Below are 19,222 nucleotides of genomic sequence, written 5' to 3'. Positions count from 1 at the left end.
GCACGACAACGAAGCGAGTGTAGTAAAAAACGTCAACAGTTTCAACCCCTGGACAGAACCCACTCGGAAATGAACGAAGAGATTTGCTTTGGGGTATATATGTAGTTGTGTTGAGCTCAGAGTCGAGAGTGTGATCATTCAAAAGCCCACACTTCATACGTTTGGATGTATGTAGTCCATGTTTATACTAAGTGTGTATTCTCTCGCTTTATACCAAACTATGCGTCGGTTAGGAGAGTTATAATGTAGAGACACTTCTAATCTATTTAGATTCGAAATGTTTTGAGTGTAGAAGAAATGTGTAGCGAACGTGGAGTACCATCAAATACTGAAACAGATCTTCAACGAAAGCGGAAGGACGAACTAGCAACGATGGCTTGCTGAGCTAAAGAAGGGTTGCATGAGCACAGCCCGTGGTTTGTGGTTTGTAGACAGTCCCTGTCAGGGCTGGTAAATGTCATTTTCAATGATAGATCTCACGCGATACTTACAGAGATACTTCTGTCACTATCATCGGATGAGAAAACAAAGATAGAGATTTTCTTCAAAATCTCATCAATATTTTTGTCAAGACAGAACGTGACAGTGTTGTGTTCATCGTAATTGCTGGCTCTTTTATTGCTATTAAAGTTACTTGTACCGAGGAAATCTTAATAATATATTCACTCTACCGATTAAATATGGTTGCTTGCTTAAATTTATTTCAATCAGTTAGAAATGTCGATGTCAAAACCGCATAAGAATTATTCTCATGAGTGCTTGGTCATTGGAAAATGACAAGAAAGTTAATGATAGGTAGTTTCATCTCGTGATAGTGAGAGGACCTGTTTTCTCATTGTCACATGACGGCCGTGATATTTACCAGCTCTGATCACATCTCTTACGTATTCCACAACAAACCTTTTTTCTAGTAAAATTATTCGAAGAATCTATTTATCGCAAGTACCAAAGCAAAAGTACATATTAGGGTCGTTCAAATTATAAAATTATCTTAAATCCAAAACTCCACCACTTTAATAAGTTCTCTACCGAATGGCCTTCAAAAAACTGCGAAACTGGTATTCGGGACTACCAACAAATTTGACTTATGTTTGTAGGCATCACTTTTTTCGCCCAACATTTTAGAAATTGATGACCGACCCTAGCCGGCAAAAGTCACAATCTTCTGCTCGTAAAGTTGTGCCAATTTAAATCCCTTTTCCCATGCTTTCACTCTTTTCGCAGCACGACGTTCCACCGTACAAGCACGCCTTCATCGTGATTAGCCAGCCCAAAGGCAATCTGGTGTGGATCTCAACGGAAGCTTCCACAGGAACCGTCGCCAGTGCCACCAGCGACAAGGACAAAAAGTACCGACCTCGGCTGCACACCTGGAACGAGTGCAACAGCGTACAGGTATGTGCCAAAATATTTAACATTCCCAACCCAGTTTATGTGCTTCAATCCTTAGTTAATAGTGATGTGTGCTCCCATTTTACGAGTTCACAAAAATGTACAGAAATTACCTTCCATCTCCGGCAAGCTCGAATTTGACCTGCTGTAATTCGACGACGGCGACCATGTTGACTCCCGTTACTGACTGCACCGACCTGTGACAGTACAAAGAGAACAATTTAAGCCCTCTACTTGAGATGCAAATCCGGAAAATTACACGGTACTCAATCGAGGGATTTTTCCAACTGATTCAAATTCAGGACCACCGCCCAACCAATCCCAATCCTTTACTTTACATCGAACACGAAACACAACACCCACCACGACGAGCATTACGATTACATACACACTTAGTCTGCTAGTCTACAACTGCTGCAGCCCGGCAATAATAAAGATAGTAACCACATTGTAGTAATAAAACTAGACTTACCTTCCATGTGCCACCAGCCAACCAACCAGGAATCCAAGTTTGGAGTTGCCAAAAAAAGGTACAGGGTTGTAGGTTTTGTTACAATCAGTGAAAAGGACGACGGGACGGTTGAAAGTTTATGTGCTTTCACCTCTCTTTATCCTTGCTTCCGCATAGCATAAAGGGGTGCTCTCCAGGGGTAGGGGGTGGGTGCTTATCGTTCGTCTAGTTTAGATAAGCTCTTAGCCATAGGAATCAAGAATGGCAAACGTTAATGCCGTTGTGTTCACCGGGGCGGAAGTAAATTGTCGCTCCATGTGATTATTAACAAGGAATTATGTGATTTCGGTATTATTATTTTTTTGACTCGGTGAGGTTATCTAATCTTGTTCAGAAATGTAATGCTCTCAATTATGTACGTGATTGTAAGTATTAATTAGCAGCTTCTAACCTTTCACCTTTATGAGTACTATAAAAGAATAAGTTTATTAGTTCTATCTAATGAGGACGGGGGTTGATGTAGAGCCTGTTTTTTTTATATATGCATAGGGTAAATGACGTCTACGGTTGGCAGTGACTGTTTTCAGTAACCAACATAAATACGTCCATTGAACTGGGTTTTCACACCACAACATTTAACTGAGTGTCCCAAGAAACAATTTAACAGCCATTTGGCTTTAACTCTAATTTATTGTGGTTTTATAACGGCAATAAGTAATCTTTTGAGTTTAAATACAGCATTTAAAAGTGTAAAACATTCTTGATTAGTAGTTCAGCTTTATGCTGTTTTAAAAACCTTTTAAAGCCGACGAGAAAATCAGAAAGTATCTGGTTTTAAAAATGTAAATCAATCGGTAAGTGTCTTAAAAAAATGTTCTGGATTCCTCGGGGGATTATTTCCAAACAGGTGCCAAATGAAAGGTAAAAACTATAAGGAATAGCCCTATGGGTTGTACGCAATGGTGACGTAAGACCACGTAGTCTTATATAATAAATGTTATTTGTTAACTGCAGCAGGTGCTTGTGTTTTGTGTTATCTTTTTATACTCTTTAGTATGACGCGCTTGATATAGATGGCCCACAGCGACTCACAAAAAGCTACTGATTATGACCAATAGCGGTGCGGCTTCTTCCTCCTTCTATGGATGCTCATGTGGGCTGAAGCTCGCTGCTTGCAGGCAGCCTTTCGTTGTGTACTGGAGAACACCACCACTTACCACGCGGTGATTTAATAAACAACGTTTGGAGAAACCGGATGGAATTCAACTTTGAAATCTGTTCTAGGGAAATCGCTTTACGCAATTATTCGGTGATAATTTTAATTATCATAGCAACAGTTTCACATTCGTGCAATTTTCAATAGTGACATTTTGAAAAATGGTCAATTCTTGAATTCAACAGATGCGTGGAAATATTTCTGATCGATTGGTGATAAAATTATTTAAATTGGTCCAGGGGTAGCTGAGTTATTACGTTTAAAATCTTTCATAATTTTGTTACATGTTCCATTTTCGGTTTTCACAAAGTGTACCCCCATATAGAAATCACAGTAATAAAGTTTCTCCATATACACATCGTGTTTAAAAGCTGATCATTTCCTACACAAATCTATTTAACTGACTTTAAGTTTACAGTGGCAGAGACCAGAACATTTTCTTCGCTATGTGTAAAGCTATAATTTCACAAAAAATCGGCCTAGTGACTATTTGGCCTAATGACCTTCGGTCTAGAGACCTTCGGCCTAATGACTCAACATCCCTAAAAATGTCTACAAATCCAGGATTTGAAACCTTCCAACTCTATACATTACATTCTCTTAAATTCCTAGAACCATAAAAATTAGCCATACACACTTAGTTTTTTCTACCGAGCTCGGCTGTGCAAATCTCGGCAAAATAAGTTTCACTGAGATCTCAGCAAAAGTGACATTTGATTGCTGAGTCTCGGATAATGCTTAGCTGAATCTCAGCAGACAAATGAAATGTTTGCCGATATCTCAGTAAAACTTTTTTTGCCGAGATTTGCACAGCCGATCTCGGTAGAAAAATCTAAGTGTGTAGCATCGCTCTCTTTTCTAGTTTCTAAAAGTTCCACTAGACTCGCTTTATTTTTTTAATAAGACCTTCCAGCAATTCAACCCAAACCGTCAACAAAAGTGAATACAGCCAAAGCTATGAGCATTACCGTTGAAAAGGCTAAGCTGATAAGCATAGAAACGAACACAACCATGCCCATCTACACTGTGTCACAAATCGACCATAAGCAAAAAAAAAGCGTCACCATTGCGTAGACAGCTCGCAAACAGAACCATAGTCACAATGTCACACTCAGAGGTGGATGACAGTCACAAGCATACACACAACACGACACGACAGCATTTAGCACAAAAACCTGTGCAAATACACAATCTACGATGACGACGACGACGACGACGACGACGACGACGCAAGTTGGATGATTTAGCAGGTCGTCGTCGTCATGCACCTGATTCCCTCCTCTCACCCACTCCTCACCATCTTATGTAAGGGCGCATCCTTTTTCCGACTACCAACGAAGGCGCGGCAGAGCGAAGCATTGCCGCTTAAACACACAACGACTGACGAGCAAACATTTAACTTCCTTTCTGGGAAACTCCGCACCTCCAGCGACGACGATGACGACACAATTCGAGAACGTTGATCAAAAACAGCAGCGCAGGCAAAAGGCAACTCCGGAAAAAAAAATCGCAACTAAGCGAAAGCTGCTTGCCAAACAACGTCAGATTGTCTTCTGCCCTCCGTCTGCCCTCGCCTCACTCTATACATATGTAATGTAGGCATTGCGTTACAATGCGATTTTCTCTGAAGTTGTAAACGATTTTCATTTTGTTTTCGTTGTTGTTGACGTTGACTCCCTCCTCCTTCGTTTCGTGCGTGGCGTTTTTGATCAGTGTTTTTCTGTTTGGGTTTCCTTTAGCGTTCAGTAGTTATTTTTTTGTTCAATGATTTCCTTGTAGATAATAAATGATAGCATTTTCTTCTAGGATGGTTTACATTCTTTCCAAATTGCCTTTAATACGTTGGTTCTAGTTCGGTGCATGAAATATAAAATAATGAAAGCTCAAAAACAAACATATTGAGAGTTGTCTGAGGGTAACTGTTTTAAGGTAAAAATAAAATATCTCAAAGCCCTGAACTTGAACTTGAACAAATTATTCACTGAAAATAAGAAATTGGCAGATGTATTTTGAGTTACACGATTCTGGGCTGAGCTCCCACTGTTTACTTTCCCACAGTATACGTAAATCGGCATCAAACGCCACAACAAATGCGTTCAATTAGCCGATTTTCATACGACTGTGCTGTGCTCATCATCATAGACCGACCAGAGAGGACGTCCCATTCGGTGACGGAAATGATGATGCAGGGCGATAGGATCTGTGAGCCTAAAATAGCAGAATCAGTAGCAGACACAAGTGGTTAAACCGATAGAAGCGAATGCAGTGCAGCTGCAGCTCGTCCCATCACTGCCATTCGTTGAGCGGATTTGGGATCAATTTCAGCTTTCCCCATCGGCATTCGTTCGCAGAGTGGACATTTGTACACTTTGAATTGCAAATTTTCCGTACAGCTACACGAGGAGTAAGGACGGTAGTGAGTGAGTGGTATGTAGCTGAGAGCGATTTTTCATAGAAGTTAAATGTCATTTAACTGAATTTCAAACTACCGTGGCCGCACTCGAAGAGAGTTCACTAATGGAAGCTAGTTTGCATTATTCTGTTTAAACTGACCCCGTCGCCTATTCATCAATAGCTGGGGGAAAAAAAATGAAACAAACAGCAATATATCCCCTTGGGCATCGTTCCAATTGCGATGCGAGTTCCGACCAAGTGGACCACCAACCGGGCCCGGGAGGGATTGCCTCAATCGATTTCGATGCCCATTCGATGATTAATATCCACATTCATACACGAACACACACGACGGCCAGTTGATTTGTGGTCACAATGAATCAGGCTGGCCGTTCGGAAGGAAATAGCTAATTGTGGCTCCACAAATACTTATGGGATGTCCGTAAATTTGATTTACTGTAAATTGCTAGCGCGTGCGAGCAAAGTTCACTCCTTCGAATGGAAATTCACGGCACGATTTTGTATGCACAAATCAATGTTGCTGTCAAATTGTAGATTAAATTTTCAATTGATGTATGCTACAACCAACCGGTGGAAACTAACGTTTTTAAATTGGCTCACTACTTGACTAGCCTATTGGTCCCAAGCTAATCGATTAACGTACCCCATTCTAGTCGAAATTCTAGTACTATGTTTGTTTTGATTCGCTATGAAAGTTTGACAGATACAATGAGGGGTTCGTGGATTTTCCTATGTTTCGAGGGGTGCATCGATTAGCTTGGGACCGAAGAGAGTACCAGAGCTGAGCCAAAAAGTTGAGCACGTTTCTTCGGAAACTTCTGGTCTTAGCGTTACCATAGAGGTACCGTTTCTTAAAACGAACATATCCGATCTTCTTTTATTTAAATAATCTATTCGGGTTATTTATATTAAAAACTCTTACTGTGTGAATATTTGATAGTCTATAATGGCTTTGTAACGATTTCGGGATTCTCCTTACAAAGTTTAGATTTTTTTTCATAAAAAATGTCATTCATTCGCTGACTCTATCCCTTCGAACAACTGATTTTTCAACGTCACAATGCAATCCGGAAACATCAGCTGGAGTTTGATCGTGACCGAAAAACACAGAATCACTGAGGCCTGGAAAAAACGAGCTTATTAAGCAATCATTTACACTTGAGCCATTGAGTCTGCCGGTCGCACCTTTCACCATTAATCAATCTCAATCAAATAATCTCAGGATTTGACAGTCACAAATAATAAGAGTTCGGTAAACTGATTTGAAATTTGCGGTATGTTCGGTAGTTTTTCACTCAGATCGGTCAAAACCGAATCTACCCAAAAATGGGTAAACTATGTTTGGAGTGACAAGTTGACAAATGGACAACATCGACATGAATCCGATCGACTTTGTTCATTTGTCGAGAATGAGCTAGAAGAGTTCCTCTAATGGCATTCTTTAAAGAAATACCGAAGAAACCATTCTTCAATAATACCTTATTATAAAGTTGTTAGCAGCGCCGCCCTAGCGGCAGAATTCATTTCTAATTTGATTTCACAAAATGAGGATCTAAGGAGCAACTTTGCTGAAAGTTCAAAGCTTCCATAATGCATCCTTGAGGACATATTGATTGCTACCACGTTTTGGTACTTTTGATGCAGATAAAAGTATGCGAAGCCTAAAGAGGAATACTCATCTTGCGACGTACACAGTTTTTTTGGATTCTTGATTCCCCTCCCCCTGCGTAGACAATTGTCCATACATTTTTTTTAAATTTGTATGGGCCGTGGATAATTCCCCCCCCCCCCTCCCCTATAATGTCTACGTACTTTATGGACCGCACCTAAGTGTCTTGAGAAAAGTTGTTTGTTAGCATATCATGCTTCTTTTGAGCAAAAGTTCGTTTAGGGTGGTCCTCGTTTAATTCCAAATCCAAATTCTAACTTTTTTATTTGAGCCTATTGGTCCCAAGCAAATCGATTAACGTACCCCATTCTAGTCAAAAGTCTAGTACTACACTATGTTTGTTTTTATTCGCTATGAAATTTTGACAGATAAAATGAGGGGCTCGTGGATTTTCCTATGTTTCGAGATGCATCGATTAGCTTGGGACCGAAGGGAGTACCAAAGCTGAGCCAAAAAGTTGAGCGTTTCTCCGGGACCTTCTGGTCTTAGAGTTACCTCTATGGTTGTACTACTGAGCAAAGTTGTAGAAAATATTATTATAGACAACTGTACTTAGTTAGGGTGTCACAAAAAAAGTTTTTTTCTAACTTTTTCAAACTATTTTCTTTTAGAAAATGGTATTGAGAAAACTTGTAGAGCAAATATTGGCGTACAGTTTTGATCAAAAAAAGTATGTTGATATGTCTCTTTTTTTTTCCTTTGGTTTGTTTTTTCCGTCGATCTTGTTTTCCGTGCTGAGCACCAATGCTACCGACTTGCCAGGAAGGCAGCTCCCACACCTGGACCCTACCTATCGACCCATCAACTCATGAACCGGAGACCAACGGCTTTACTTCCCATCCGAAGGAAGGCGTGATCAGAGATGTTATGCCTCAGAACATCCCGGCGGCGCCGACTGGGATTGAACCCAGGCCTGCTGGGGTGAGAGGTAATCACGCTTACCACTACACCACCGGCACCGTTATGTTGATATGTCTCAACGTTGAAAAGTTATAAAGGGTGTCCCACATCAAATTGCATCACGGAAAAAAAAGCTGTAGAAAATTACCCATGTGGTATTTTCTCTTGAAAATTTGAGTAGAAGTAGTTTAGAGTGTATTGTTTACACTGTATTTACATCGCTGTCAGTTTTTCGAAAGTAGGAATAACTGGCGTCACCCGAAAAGCAACGTAGCGAATTAATTTTGCGCAAGCACCTGGAAAATCCTGAACTCTCTCATCGGGACATCGAAAAACAACTCGGAATCGTGTACTCAACGGTGATTCGTGTGATTAAACGTTACTACAAAACTCTGAGCATCGAACGGAAGGAGAAATGCGGTCAGAATTGATGTTCTATAAGTGATCAGGATCACAAGCGTGCCGTGAAAGCATTTAAGCGGAATCCCAATGCTTCGGTCAGGGATGTGGCCAAAAAGTTGAATCTGTCCAAGTCTTTCGTTCAGAGAGCCAAGGACCGGGAGGGACTGTGTACGTACAAAGTGCAGAAGGCTCCAAATCGTGACGAACGGCAAAATAAGGTGGGAAAGTCACGGGCCCGGAAACTGTACACCCAGATGCTGACGAAGCCTCATTGTCTCATCATGGATGATAAGACTTACGTCAAGGCGAACTTCCGGCAGCTTCCACCCAGCACAAGTTTGATGTTCCGGAGGAAGTAAGGAAGTAGAAACTTTCGAAGTTTTCCAATAAATACATGATTTGGCAAGCGATCTGCTCGTGTGGCAAACGGAGTGCACCGTTCGTGACTACCGGAACTGTAAACGGGGAGATTTACCTAAAGGAGTGTCGACAGAAGCGTCTGCTTCCTCTGTTGAAGCAACACGAAGGCCCTACAATCTTCTGGCCGTATCTTGCTTCGTGTCACTATTCAAATGTTGTCCTGGAGTGGTACGAAGCCAACGGTGTCACTTTCGACATGAACCCCCAACTCACCGGAACTAAGGCTCATCGAAAAACACTGGGCTATTATGAAGCAAGAACTACGGAAGAATCCCAAGGAGGAAGACATGAAGAAAAAGTGGGTTTCAGTACAGAAGAAGCTGCAGCCAGATGTTGTACAGAACCTAATGAGTGGAGTTAAGCGTAAGGTACGAGCGTACGATTGTGGTATTGAAGTTGAATGAAATAAATATTGCCAAAAGCTTACTAATCGGTTTTATTTTATTGTCTGAAAGTTTGAAAAGGATCGGTCAACTAGGTAATTTTCTACAGCGTCTTTTCCGTTATGCAATTTGATGTGGGACACCCTTTAGACTATGTTGCCCAAAAAACCAAGTGATGTTAAAATGCTTATATCACATGGAGTTGGACCGCTAAAATTTTCTTGTGGCAGCATCTGGAAAGCCATACTTAAAGAAATATTTAAGGAAACTCATCATTGGATGAGGAGATCTACAGGCAGAAATATTTCAAATCTTCTCATCCATTGATGAGTTAGGTAAAGAAGTACTGTCACATTAATGGCCCTTCGTTCATTTTTAACTTCTATTTCATTTTCATACTGCCGTACTCTAGCGGAACTATCAACCTACTCTCTTCAGACCTTTCTCTAGCTAATGAATTATCACACTAAAGCTTCATGTTAGATAGCATTTCCAACCAACACCAGAATCTACTTCAGCGAGCATAACTCTAGTATAAATGCGCGAGGGACGAAAGTCCCAGATTTATTCAAAAAATTTCCAAAAATTACTCAAAAGTTTGATTTATTGATTATAGTCGGAGAAATCCATTTTATCGGATTCATCCGATATTATCGTGCTTGAATCTCTAAAAGCAAATAATATCGATTTTTATCGGTCACATCTCTTATATCGGGTCACATCTCTATCAGTATCATGGCAGGTAACGATGACAGCCGTTTGTTTATAAGAAAGGCACGTCGTGTAATCTCAACCAACAATTCAAAAAGGCGGATCAGCTTTTGTCATCAAATCTTGTAATGCTCTTTTCTCGCAAATCGAAGCTCGGCTTGCCAAATCAACCACACCGTCGGCTAGGTAAAATTCTCTCCTATCCGATGGTGGAATTGGTTTGCGTAGGCGTGCTTCAGTTTGCATGATACGGTCATTACAAGTTTACTGATCCACCCTTTAGTATTGTTGGTTGATAAATCTGTTCAAAAATCATTTATGGTGATTCCTTGAAGAGTTCACAAATTGTCTGATGGTGGCTGAGATGCCCTATCACTTCAAGTGTTCTCGAGCACAAATGTCGAACACAGTTGCGACATCATTCATGAAATTGGAACTCCCTGTTTGCTGTATCAAATGTGAAGTTCCAGTTTCATTGTTGTATGTTTTGTGGCAGCTGTGCTCTTGAATTTTCGAGGTGATAGTATAGCGCATTACACACATTGTAGGAAGTGCGGAAACGCATATGTCACGAATGGGAATTCTCGGATATCTCCAAGGTCAACAGACTTCCCCAATCTCAGGCATCCGGTGAAGATCAGCAACGATGGCACCTATCGTTTGGTCCCATTTGGCCATCAATTCTGTTGCCAAATCTCCGGGAAAATATCGTTGCTTCCAGAGTTTGAACATGCAACAATCACAAAAGCAGGTGCTCAAGAAGTGACAGTTCACATCACAAAACACACTGAAAACAACATCAGCATAATGCTCGAAAACTCTACCACATCCAAGATTATCGATGAATAGTGAATAGTGTATGAAATCGGATAAAATCCGCAGGTGCTACTACGACTCGAATTAATAAAAAAAAAAATCAAAATTTGGAAGCAAATCTCTCCCTTGTATAAATGCTTACTTCTGAATATTGTATTACATAAAAACCTGCATTTTTAACTTTACCCCAGAATTAGATGTTTCATGCTACTTCTGACAGCACGCACCACCAGAGGGCAAGCAGGCTTCAATCGTATGGGCTGATGCAAAATTGACTTGAAAAACTATGGCGAAATCCACTTTTAATTAAAAATATCAATATGATGAAATTTGTCCGATATATTACACCAACTAACTCAATAAATAATTTTCAAGTAGAGCACCCTAGCAAAGTTGATTAACGTTTGCAGTTCTTATAATTGTCGCGACATAAGTCTGATATTATATTGGGCTTTCATTATGCAGTCAAGATTTTTTTTTACGTTAGACTACGCCTGTGATTTCTATATCAGGGTACACTTTGTGAAAACCGAAAATGGAACATGTAACAAAATTATGAAAGATTTTGAACATTAATAACTCAGCAGCCCTTGAACCAATTTCAATAATTTTACCACAAATCGATCAGAAATATTTCCACGCATCAAGAGCAATGCTTTTGATTGATGATTTTCAACAAAAAACTATTGAAAAGTTGTAACCGTTGGCAAAGAACGCTCGAGGTTCAAGTGAAACTCGATGGCTTAAGCGCCACTCCCTTTACGAGAGACCACCGGTCGTGTTTTCTTTGCCCGACTTAGAGACTGATCCTCAGAGGACCACTCGAACGGTATGATTAAAAACCCTTCCTCAATGAAATTCAATCTTTAACGGAAACTAATCTTTATCAAAAGAACACTTTTATCCGATCCATTTACCTTCAGGGAAACTCGCAATCTCAAAGAAGTCCACAAATTATAGTTCCAATTTTCATTAAACCTAACGAACCAAGCTAAACCGAATGTATCTAATGCGAATCCAAGACGAGCCCAAGAACACAATTACGAGCGAGTAAGCTAAAAAACCGTGACAGAAAAATAAGTAACTCAACGAAAAAACTTCAAATTTCCATCTATATTCACATCATTCCTTAACATTCATTCGGGTTGGGCTAAACTCGGTTCAAAAGGTAAACTATTCATGGCCATGAAAAAAAAGTGCGGACATCCCGAGCAAAGTCTGAGATCAAATTGAAATCTAAATTTGATGTTGTGATTTCGCTGATAATGATTACTCAGGTTGCTGTCGTTTTGGTCGTTTTAACGGTTAAAATATCACAATTGAGAGGAAACATATCTTCCTGTGACATCACATTGAAAACTATTTCTGCTATCAGTGAGAGCAAACTGAAAACCAAATTTGACATCCATTTTTCCTGTTGATAGCAGACACTGGCGTGCACAGGGTGGGGCAAGGTGGGGCAATTGCCCCCTCTTTTATAAATAAGATTTTTATTTTCACATTTTCAATTTATTTGACGATAAAATAAATTGATTTCTTGATAACTTGATTTGAAGTTAAAATAACTTCATTTCATAATATAAGGGCACTGCAAATCTTTTATTGCGTCAATTCCTTTGAGATGGTGCCTGAAAATTGCACCACAAAGGTGCATGAAGGGACAAACTTCATTGAAATTGTTTGGTAAAAAAATTGCACCACAGTGGAGCATACAAAAAAATCCTGGTGTAATTTTTTTTTTCAAGGTGGTTCATGGAGTGTTAAAAGAAGAGGGTAAATTTAAGGTTGAAAACAATTTACCTTCGTGGTGGTAAATCGAAGAAAAAGCTTTTTATTGAATACTTCTGGGGTAAAAATATCATCAAGGTGGTGGTGCATGGAGAGACTAATCAAAATGAATAACTCTGGTGGAAAAATTGAATCATGCTAAAAACTTGGAGGTGCACATTTAACTAAAAATTTCTAGTGGAATGTTCGCAACACTGTCGTGAATGTAGAAGCAAGGTTTATTCATTTTTCTGGTGCGTAATTTGCATCGTTCTAAGGTATGCAAGCTTCATTGAAAATTTATGGTGGAAAACCTGCACCATTCTGGTGCATGAAAAGGCAAAGCCTGAAAATTGCACCAGAAAGATGAATGATGATGCAAACTTCACTGACATTTTTTGGTGCACCGTTCTGGTGAATGGAAGACCATGATTTATTGAAAATTTTTTGTGAGAAATTTGCATCGCTCTGATAAATGAAATGAACAGTCTGGGTACAGGTACATGCTTTATTATAAAATTAAGCTTTATTGAAAATTTCTGGTGGAAAATCTGCACCGTTCTGCATCCGCTTCGGAAGCTTTTCGGAAAAAAATGGTCTTAAATTTGCATCCTTCTGCTGAATAGAGAACCAAATTTGAATAATAATTTCTGGTGTTAAATTTGAACCATTCTGATGATTGGAGGGAAGCTGCTTTACTGAAATTTGTGTTGAAAAATCCGAAAATAGGGTCAAGCTTTATTTGGTGGAAAACTTGCTACATTCTGATGATAGGAGAAGCCAGTCTGGTAGAAAATCGAAATGTCTGGTAGAAAATGGAAAAAGGAAAAAGATTGGAGAAGCAATTTTTATTGAACATTAACGGTGGAAAATTTACACCATTCTGGACAATTGAAATTTTTTGGTCTAAAATTACCTGAGGGCAAGTTTGTATTGAAAATTTCTGTTGTAAGATTTGCAACAATCTACTACATGGAGAGGCAAGCTGAATTGAAAATTCCTGGTGTAAAAATTGCACAGTTCTGGTGAATGTAGGGCCAAGCTTTATTGGACATTTCTGGGAGAAAAACGACAACGTTTTGGTGAATGGACGGACAACTTAAACTTGACTTCTCAGAAGAAATTCAAGGATATTGAATTCTGAGGACTGTTCCACAAGAAAAGATTTGTGGGGATGATTTCATAATTATTCTGCGAATAATTTCTAGTGAATTCTGCAGATAGTTTCAAGATAATTTCGAAAAGAATACCGCTAAAATCAAATTTTGAATGAAATTCCAAAGGGATGTTGAGGAAAATTTCAAGGGAATTCCGAGGATCATTTCAAGCTCATTTTGGGAAGAATTTCTGGAGAATGCAGACAAATTTTTCTAAAAAAATTGGGAAATTTTATTTCTAAGGTGTTCTGATAAAAACAAAAAGTTCTTAAATATTCCGAGAAGAACCTCGAGGATATTTCTTAGGATCGTTCCAAAATATTTCTGGGAAGAATTCAAAGAAAACTCTACGGATAATTTCTAGTGCATCCTGCAGATATTAACAAGATGATTTCGAAAAGAATACCGAGAAAATCATATGTTGCGTGAAAAGCCAAAGGGTTAAGCAAAATATCAAGCAAATTCCGAGGATAATTTCTAGCTCATTCCGGGAAAAATTTCTGGAACTCTAAAGAAACTTCAGTTCCAAGGTGTTCTGAGAAAAAAAACATGAACAGTTCTAAGTATATTTCCAGAAGACTGCTGAAATGAATTTCAAAATAGCTCTTAGGTGAGTTCTAAAAAAATCCGAGATGAACCTCAAGGATATTGAATTCTGAGGACTGTTCCAAAGGATTTCTGGAGAGTATTCCAAGAAAATTCTGCGAATAATTTCTAGTGTATCCTTTCGATATTTTCAAGATAATTTCGAAAAGAATACCGAGAACATTAAATTTTGAGTGCAATTCCAAAGGGATTATGAGGAAAATTTCTAGGGAGTACCGATAATTTCTAGCTCATTCCGGGAATAATTTCTGGATAATACTGAGGAAGTTCTTCTGAAACTCTAAGGGAATTTCAGTTCCAAGGTGTTCTGAGTAAAAGTCAAGAAGAGTTCTAAAAATAATTCCAGAGGACTTCTTAGAAGAATTTAATAGAGTTCTAAACATTTCGAAAATACCCAAGGAATTCTGAGGATGGACTTTTTCACAACTGTATAAAGTTTAAAGACAGCTTTTTGATTCCCTAATTGAAAAGTGGGTATTAAATAGTTTGCCATTGAACTTTGGTCTATTGTTGTCTTACTAAGAATTTTTCTAAGAATCTTCTCTAAAAATTTCAAGTCATTTGTTACCGTGGTTAAAAAGTTACAGCTGTTTATGTGCGTTGCAATAAATTCGGGATTGTTCTTTATATCATCTTTAAAACATATTGAAAGATCGGCATCATTTTCTGTCACCCCGACTGGCGATACTTTGGGTTGACATACTCAATCCTTCGCACAAGTCGTAGTTCCGTTGACAATCCTGTACTTGCTTGTCAAAATAGTTTTTTGTGATTTTGTTCCAATCGTTACATATTTTTTAAACCTTCTAAATGATCCTATTTACCTTGGATTTAAGGTCAAAATTTGAAAAAAAAAAATTAGAGCTACAATTGTCCTTGAAAATAACAAAGTTCTACGTACTCGCAATGGTAATAGCAAAGTGTAACTACAACTGCATATAAGGGCTTACAAAACCTTGAAATAGTCAAAATTTAAGAAAGGTAACTGAATAAAAGATGAAACCAGTACCTTGAAGAATATATTTTCTTTGGTTCATATTTTTAACCTGTTAAGAAGAGCATGACGCAAAACATTATTACAACGATTCCTAAAGGTTTTAGAAATTCAGAGAAAGCGACCGAGTTGCTGGGCATACACAATCGCGGTGATACCCATGTTCGTAGTATGGAAACGTGGAAAAATTTCAAAACCAGGCAGGGTATCGACGAAGAACTGGACCACCAAAAAAACAGCTATGATTGCTGCTAGTGAGGCAAAGTGGCTACAAAATCGCTATATAATGGAACGTTTCATCGATATTGTGTGTATACTTTGTAAAGGCGGCCGACCACTTCGTGGACATTCGGAAAGAGCGGACAGTGTGCCACCCAGTTGATGGCTAACTACCATGTGCTGAAAAAACACTTGGTGGAAGGTGGACAAATTGCCAGAACACAAGTAACCGTATTCAAAATGACATGATTACGTCGTTGCACAATGAAGTGTTGCGGACCATTGCGAAAACCTTGCGAGGAAAACCAGTGGCAATAATTGCAGATGAGACGAGTGATCGTGGCCACCACGAGCAGTTGGTGATTGTTATCAGGTATATTGATAATGATAGGATTAAGTTGACAATTCCATTGACTGTCTGAAAGTAGTTTGCATTGAAAAAGATGAACCACCACATAAGCAAAAATAAATAAAATTAGCTAAATTTAACAGTAGGGAAACAGTGGTGGGTGGACAGCACCATCCACCACGCACTTTGGAGTACTCCCCAACCCCAGATTAAATGCACCATAGAAAAAAATGCCCCTCCTTAACAAAATTCCTGTGCACGCTAGTGTAGCAGAACAAGTATTCAATTTGATGTTATGCTAAGGCAATGAAAACAAACCCGCAACAACATATTTCTGGAGAGCAAATGTACAGCAAAATGAAAACAAAATTAGGCATCAAATTTGTCAATTGCGTAAACTGAAATCAAATTATGATTTCAGTTTTATGTTGATATCAAAACTTGATTTCAATTTGCTGTCATTTTGATGCTGGACTTTGCTCGGGATACCTGCGCAGGTTTTTCGATGCGATGCGATGCGATGATGGCAACGGACGAATTGGTGATGGCGACGGATGGAGCGGTAATGGCGGCCAGGAGGTGCGGAGGTAGTGGCGGCTGGACGGAAGGCTTCCGATTTGCTTTCTAGAGAGCTGAGCATCAACGGAGTCGAGCATTTCCCGGGAGATTCGCTCCGCGGAAGAGAGATTCTAACGTACCGTCGCACGGCTTCGCGTACTATGTTTCCGCTATTACCGCCCGAGATGAAATGTAATCTTCTCCTCTTTGGTTAAAATCCGAACCGAGGTACGCAATTAGCTTCGTACTTCTGCGGTCCGAGCTCTCGAATGTCACGGTCCCCGGGGCTGTGTCTTGTCCGAATCCAACAAACCAGACGGTCCGACGACGATGGAAGCCGAACTCGCCGAAAATTCCAGCCCGTACAAAAAACCCGTTGAACGAGCTGTCCAACGCGAAATCACAAAATGACTCATCTAATATTTAAATTTGCAAAATCAATTAACAATTACCTTTTTTGTATTTAGACACACACAGCGGTTTGAAACGCGAACTACTTGCTACAGGCAAGAAAAATCTAAGTGCACAAAAAGAGCTATCGAATTAATTAACTGGCTCGAACTTCTTCTTCTTCTTCTTTGCATTTCAAGCTTATTGCATATCGCATATTAGCTTATTGCGTGCTCTCAACTTAGTGTTCTAGATGCACTTCCACAGTTATTAATTGAGAGCTTTCGATGCCTGTACCATTTTTGCATTGGTATAATTGTGTGGCACGTCCAATCATACTTCTATGCCCAGGGAAATCGAGACATTTTCCAACCCGAAAAATTCCTAGACCGGCCCGGGAATCGAACCCAGCCACCTCCAGCATGGTCTTGCTTTGTAGCTGCGCCTTTACCGACTGAGCTATGGGAGTCCCCAACTGGCTCGAACACTTCTTTTAAATTAATCACCTTTATCTTTATGATCGAATTTCACTGAGTTCACACTTGACTGACGAACTTGAAAACCGCGTCAAACACCACTGCTTTCCAGCCGATTCGTTAACGAAATGGCAGAGACTAGAATTTCTTTTTCCCAAGAAACCACGGAATTTCTTAAAGATAAAAGGATCGGATATGGCGCGAAAAATCAATGTTCGGCTTAGCCATTTTACTGAGGTGTTCATTTGAATCCTATCTCTTTCACGTATTTCCCAATCTATAAACAAAAGCTACATCTGCTAGCTTGCTATAAAAGCTTCATATCTACAAGTTCACTTTTATCTTGCCATAAAAATCCCGACAAATGTCCGTATCACGAAGCTTTTTGCTACATTGCATTGGAAACGATTCACTCTTTTTTTTTAATTGCATTGAAATTCTTAATTAATTACAAGGTTCAAATACTAACCATTGTTTTTCTAAACTAAACTAAAAATTGTAACGACATAAACGCACGACGCTACAAAGTGGTAATGTCAAGCATTGTCCAATGTACAAATAAAAAGTGATAATTCATGTTTTCATGAAATCAACGTTCTTCCCAAACCCAGTCGTCATAATAGAGTACCACTTGGTTGCACATTATTCTGTTTTAACCTGAAAATATATAAAAGAGCGCTGCTGTCTAGCCTCAACCATTCGTTGCTAGACCGTCTAGCAGTATAGTTCGTTCGTTCGTTCGCTTCGCTATCGAGTTTTTTCTAGTTCGTTTTATTGCTACGTTCACGTCGTGGAAGTGCCGTCATCGACAGGCGCATTGGCAAGTCTAATTGCACTTGCCAATAAACAAAGCATGGTACGCAAGCATACTACTGCTCCTGCATCGGAGGGCCCTAGCAAGAAGGCCCAAACGGATCCCAGCGCTGCTTCGGATGACGCAGCAAATCGGCTGCTACAGAGCAACCAATTCTCGGTGCTCGGAGTAGAAAATGGCGGTGGTGACGCCACTGAAATTGCGAAAAAGGAGCGGATTCCCCCGCTGTTTACCCATGAAGGACGTCGCCCAGCTTAGGGATGAGCTGGCAAAATGCAAATTGTACCCGCGATTCAAAATCTGTAGCGTTGGAACAAAGATCATGTGCTCCAGCCTACAGCAGTACAAGTCGGTCGGTGACCTGCTGAAGAACAGCACAGTGGAGTTTTACACTCACGATTTGCCTTCGATGAAACCATTGAAGGTTGTTTTACGAGGTCTGCCGTCGTACGAAGCTTCCGTAAAAGATGAGCTGGTGAGGCTCGGATTGAAACCAGAGGCAGTCCACCAAATGAATCGAAGGCCTATGCCCAATACCAACTATCGTGAACAACTGTTTCTGGTCCACCTCACGAAGGGCTCCACCACCCTTGCTGCGCTCAAGAGCAACATACGTGACCTGTTTCAGGTCATTATCGACTGGGAATACTACAAGTCGCAACACCGTGATGTGACTCAATGCACAAATTGCCTCTCCTTCGGCCATGGCACGAAGAACTGTCATATGAAACCACGCTACGACAAGTGTGCTATGGGCCACTCGACGACGACCTGTGCTCAAGCTGATGACACCAACCCGAAGTGCGTGAATTGCGGCGGAACTCACCGTGCCACTGCTAAGGGCTGTCCCAAGCGAACGGAATTCATCACCATGAGGAAAAAGGTGGCTACTAGCAACCAGCCAGGCCGGCATCGACATAAACGTGCACCACCAGCCATCACGGACGAACAATACCCGGCAATCAATCCTCGTCGTCTGGTCCCAAATCTTCCACCGCTACCTCTCAACAACAGTCAACGAGCCGCCCCATCAGCTCAGCATCGCCTCACTGCTGCTGCAGCTCTGCCAAATCAAGCTTCTGCCTCGGCGCCTTGACTATCGTATGCCCGTGTTGCC

The 19,222-nt window shown here is 40.1% G+C and overlaps 2 protein-coding genes across 2 annotated transcripts in view; both read left to right on the top strand.

Moving 5' to 3' along the window:
• LOC135708362 (zinc finger and SCAN domain-containing protein 2) overlaps positions 1-19,222 on the top strand; it is a 250,432-nt gene that overhangs the window by 133,803 nt on the left and 97,407 nt on the right. The gene's annotated exons all lie outside the window — the stretch shown is intronic.
• LOC135708341 (uncharacterized) overlaps positions 1-19,222 on the top strand; it is a 551,505-nt gene that overhangs the window by 461,220 nt on the left and 71,063 nt on the right. Inside the window, exon 8 of the mRNA XM_065230385.1 lies at positions 1,225-1,395. Coding sequence (XP_065086457.1) covers positions 1,225-1,395 — 171 coding nt within the window. The remainder of the gene's footprint in view (positions 1-1,224; positions 1,396-19,222) is intronic.

This window comes from Ochlerotatus camptorhynchus, unplaced genomic scaffold, assembly GCF_037179485.1.
Source record: "Ochlerotatus camptorhynchus isolate MF236.1 unplaced genomic scaffold, CSIRO-AGI_Acam_v1.1 ptg000330l, whole genome shotgun sequence".
Lineage (NCBI taxonomy): Eukaryota > Metazoa > Arthropoda > Insecta > Diptera > Culicidae > Ochlerotatus > Ochlerotatus camptorhynchus.
Note: the sequence above shows the minus strand (reverse complement) of the source record. Positions and strands in the feature narration are given on the sequence as shown.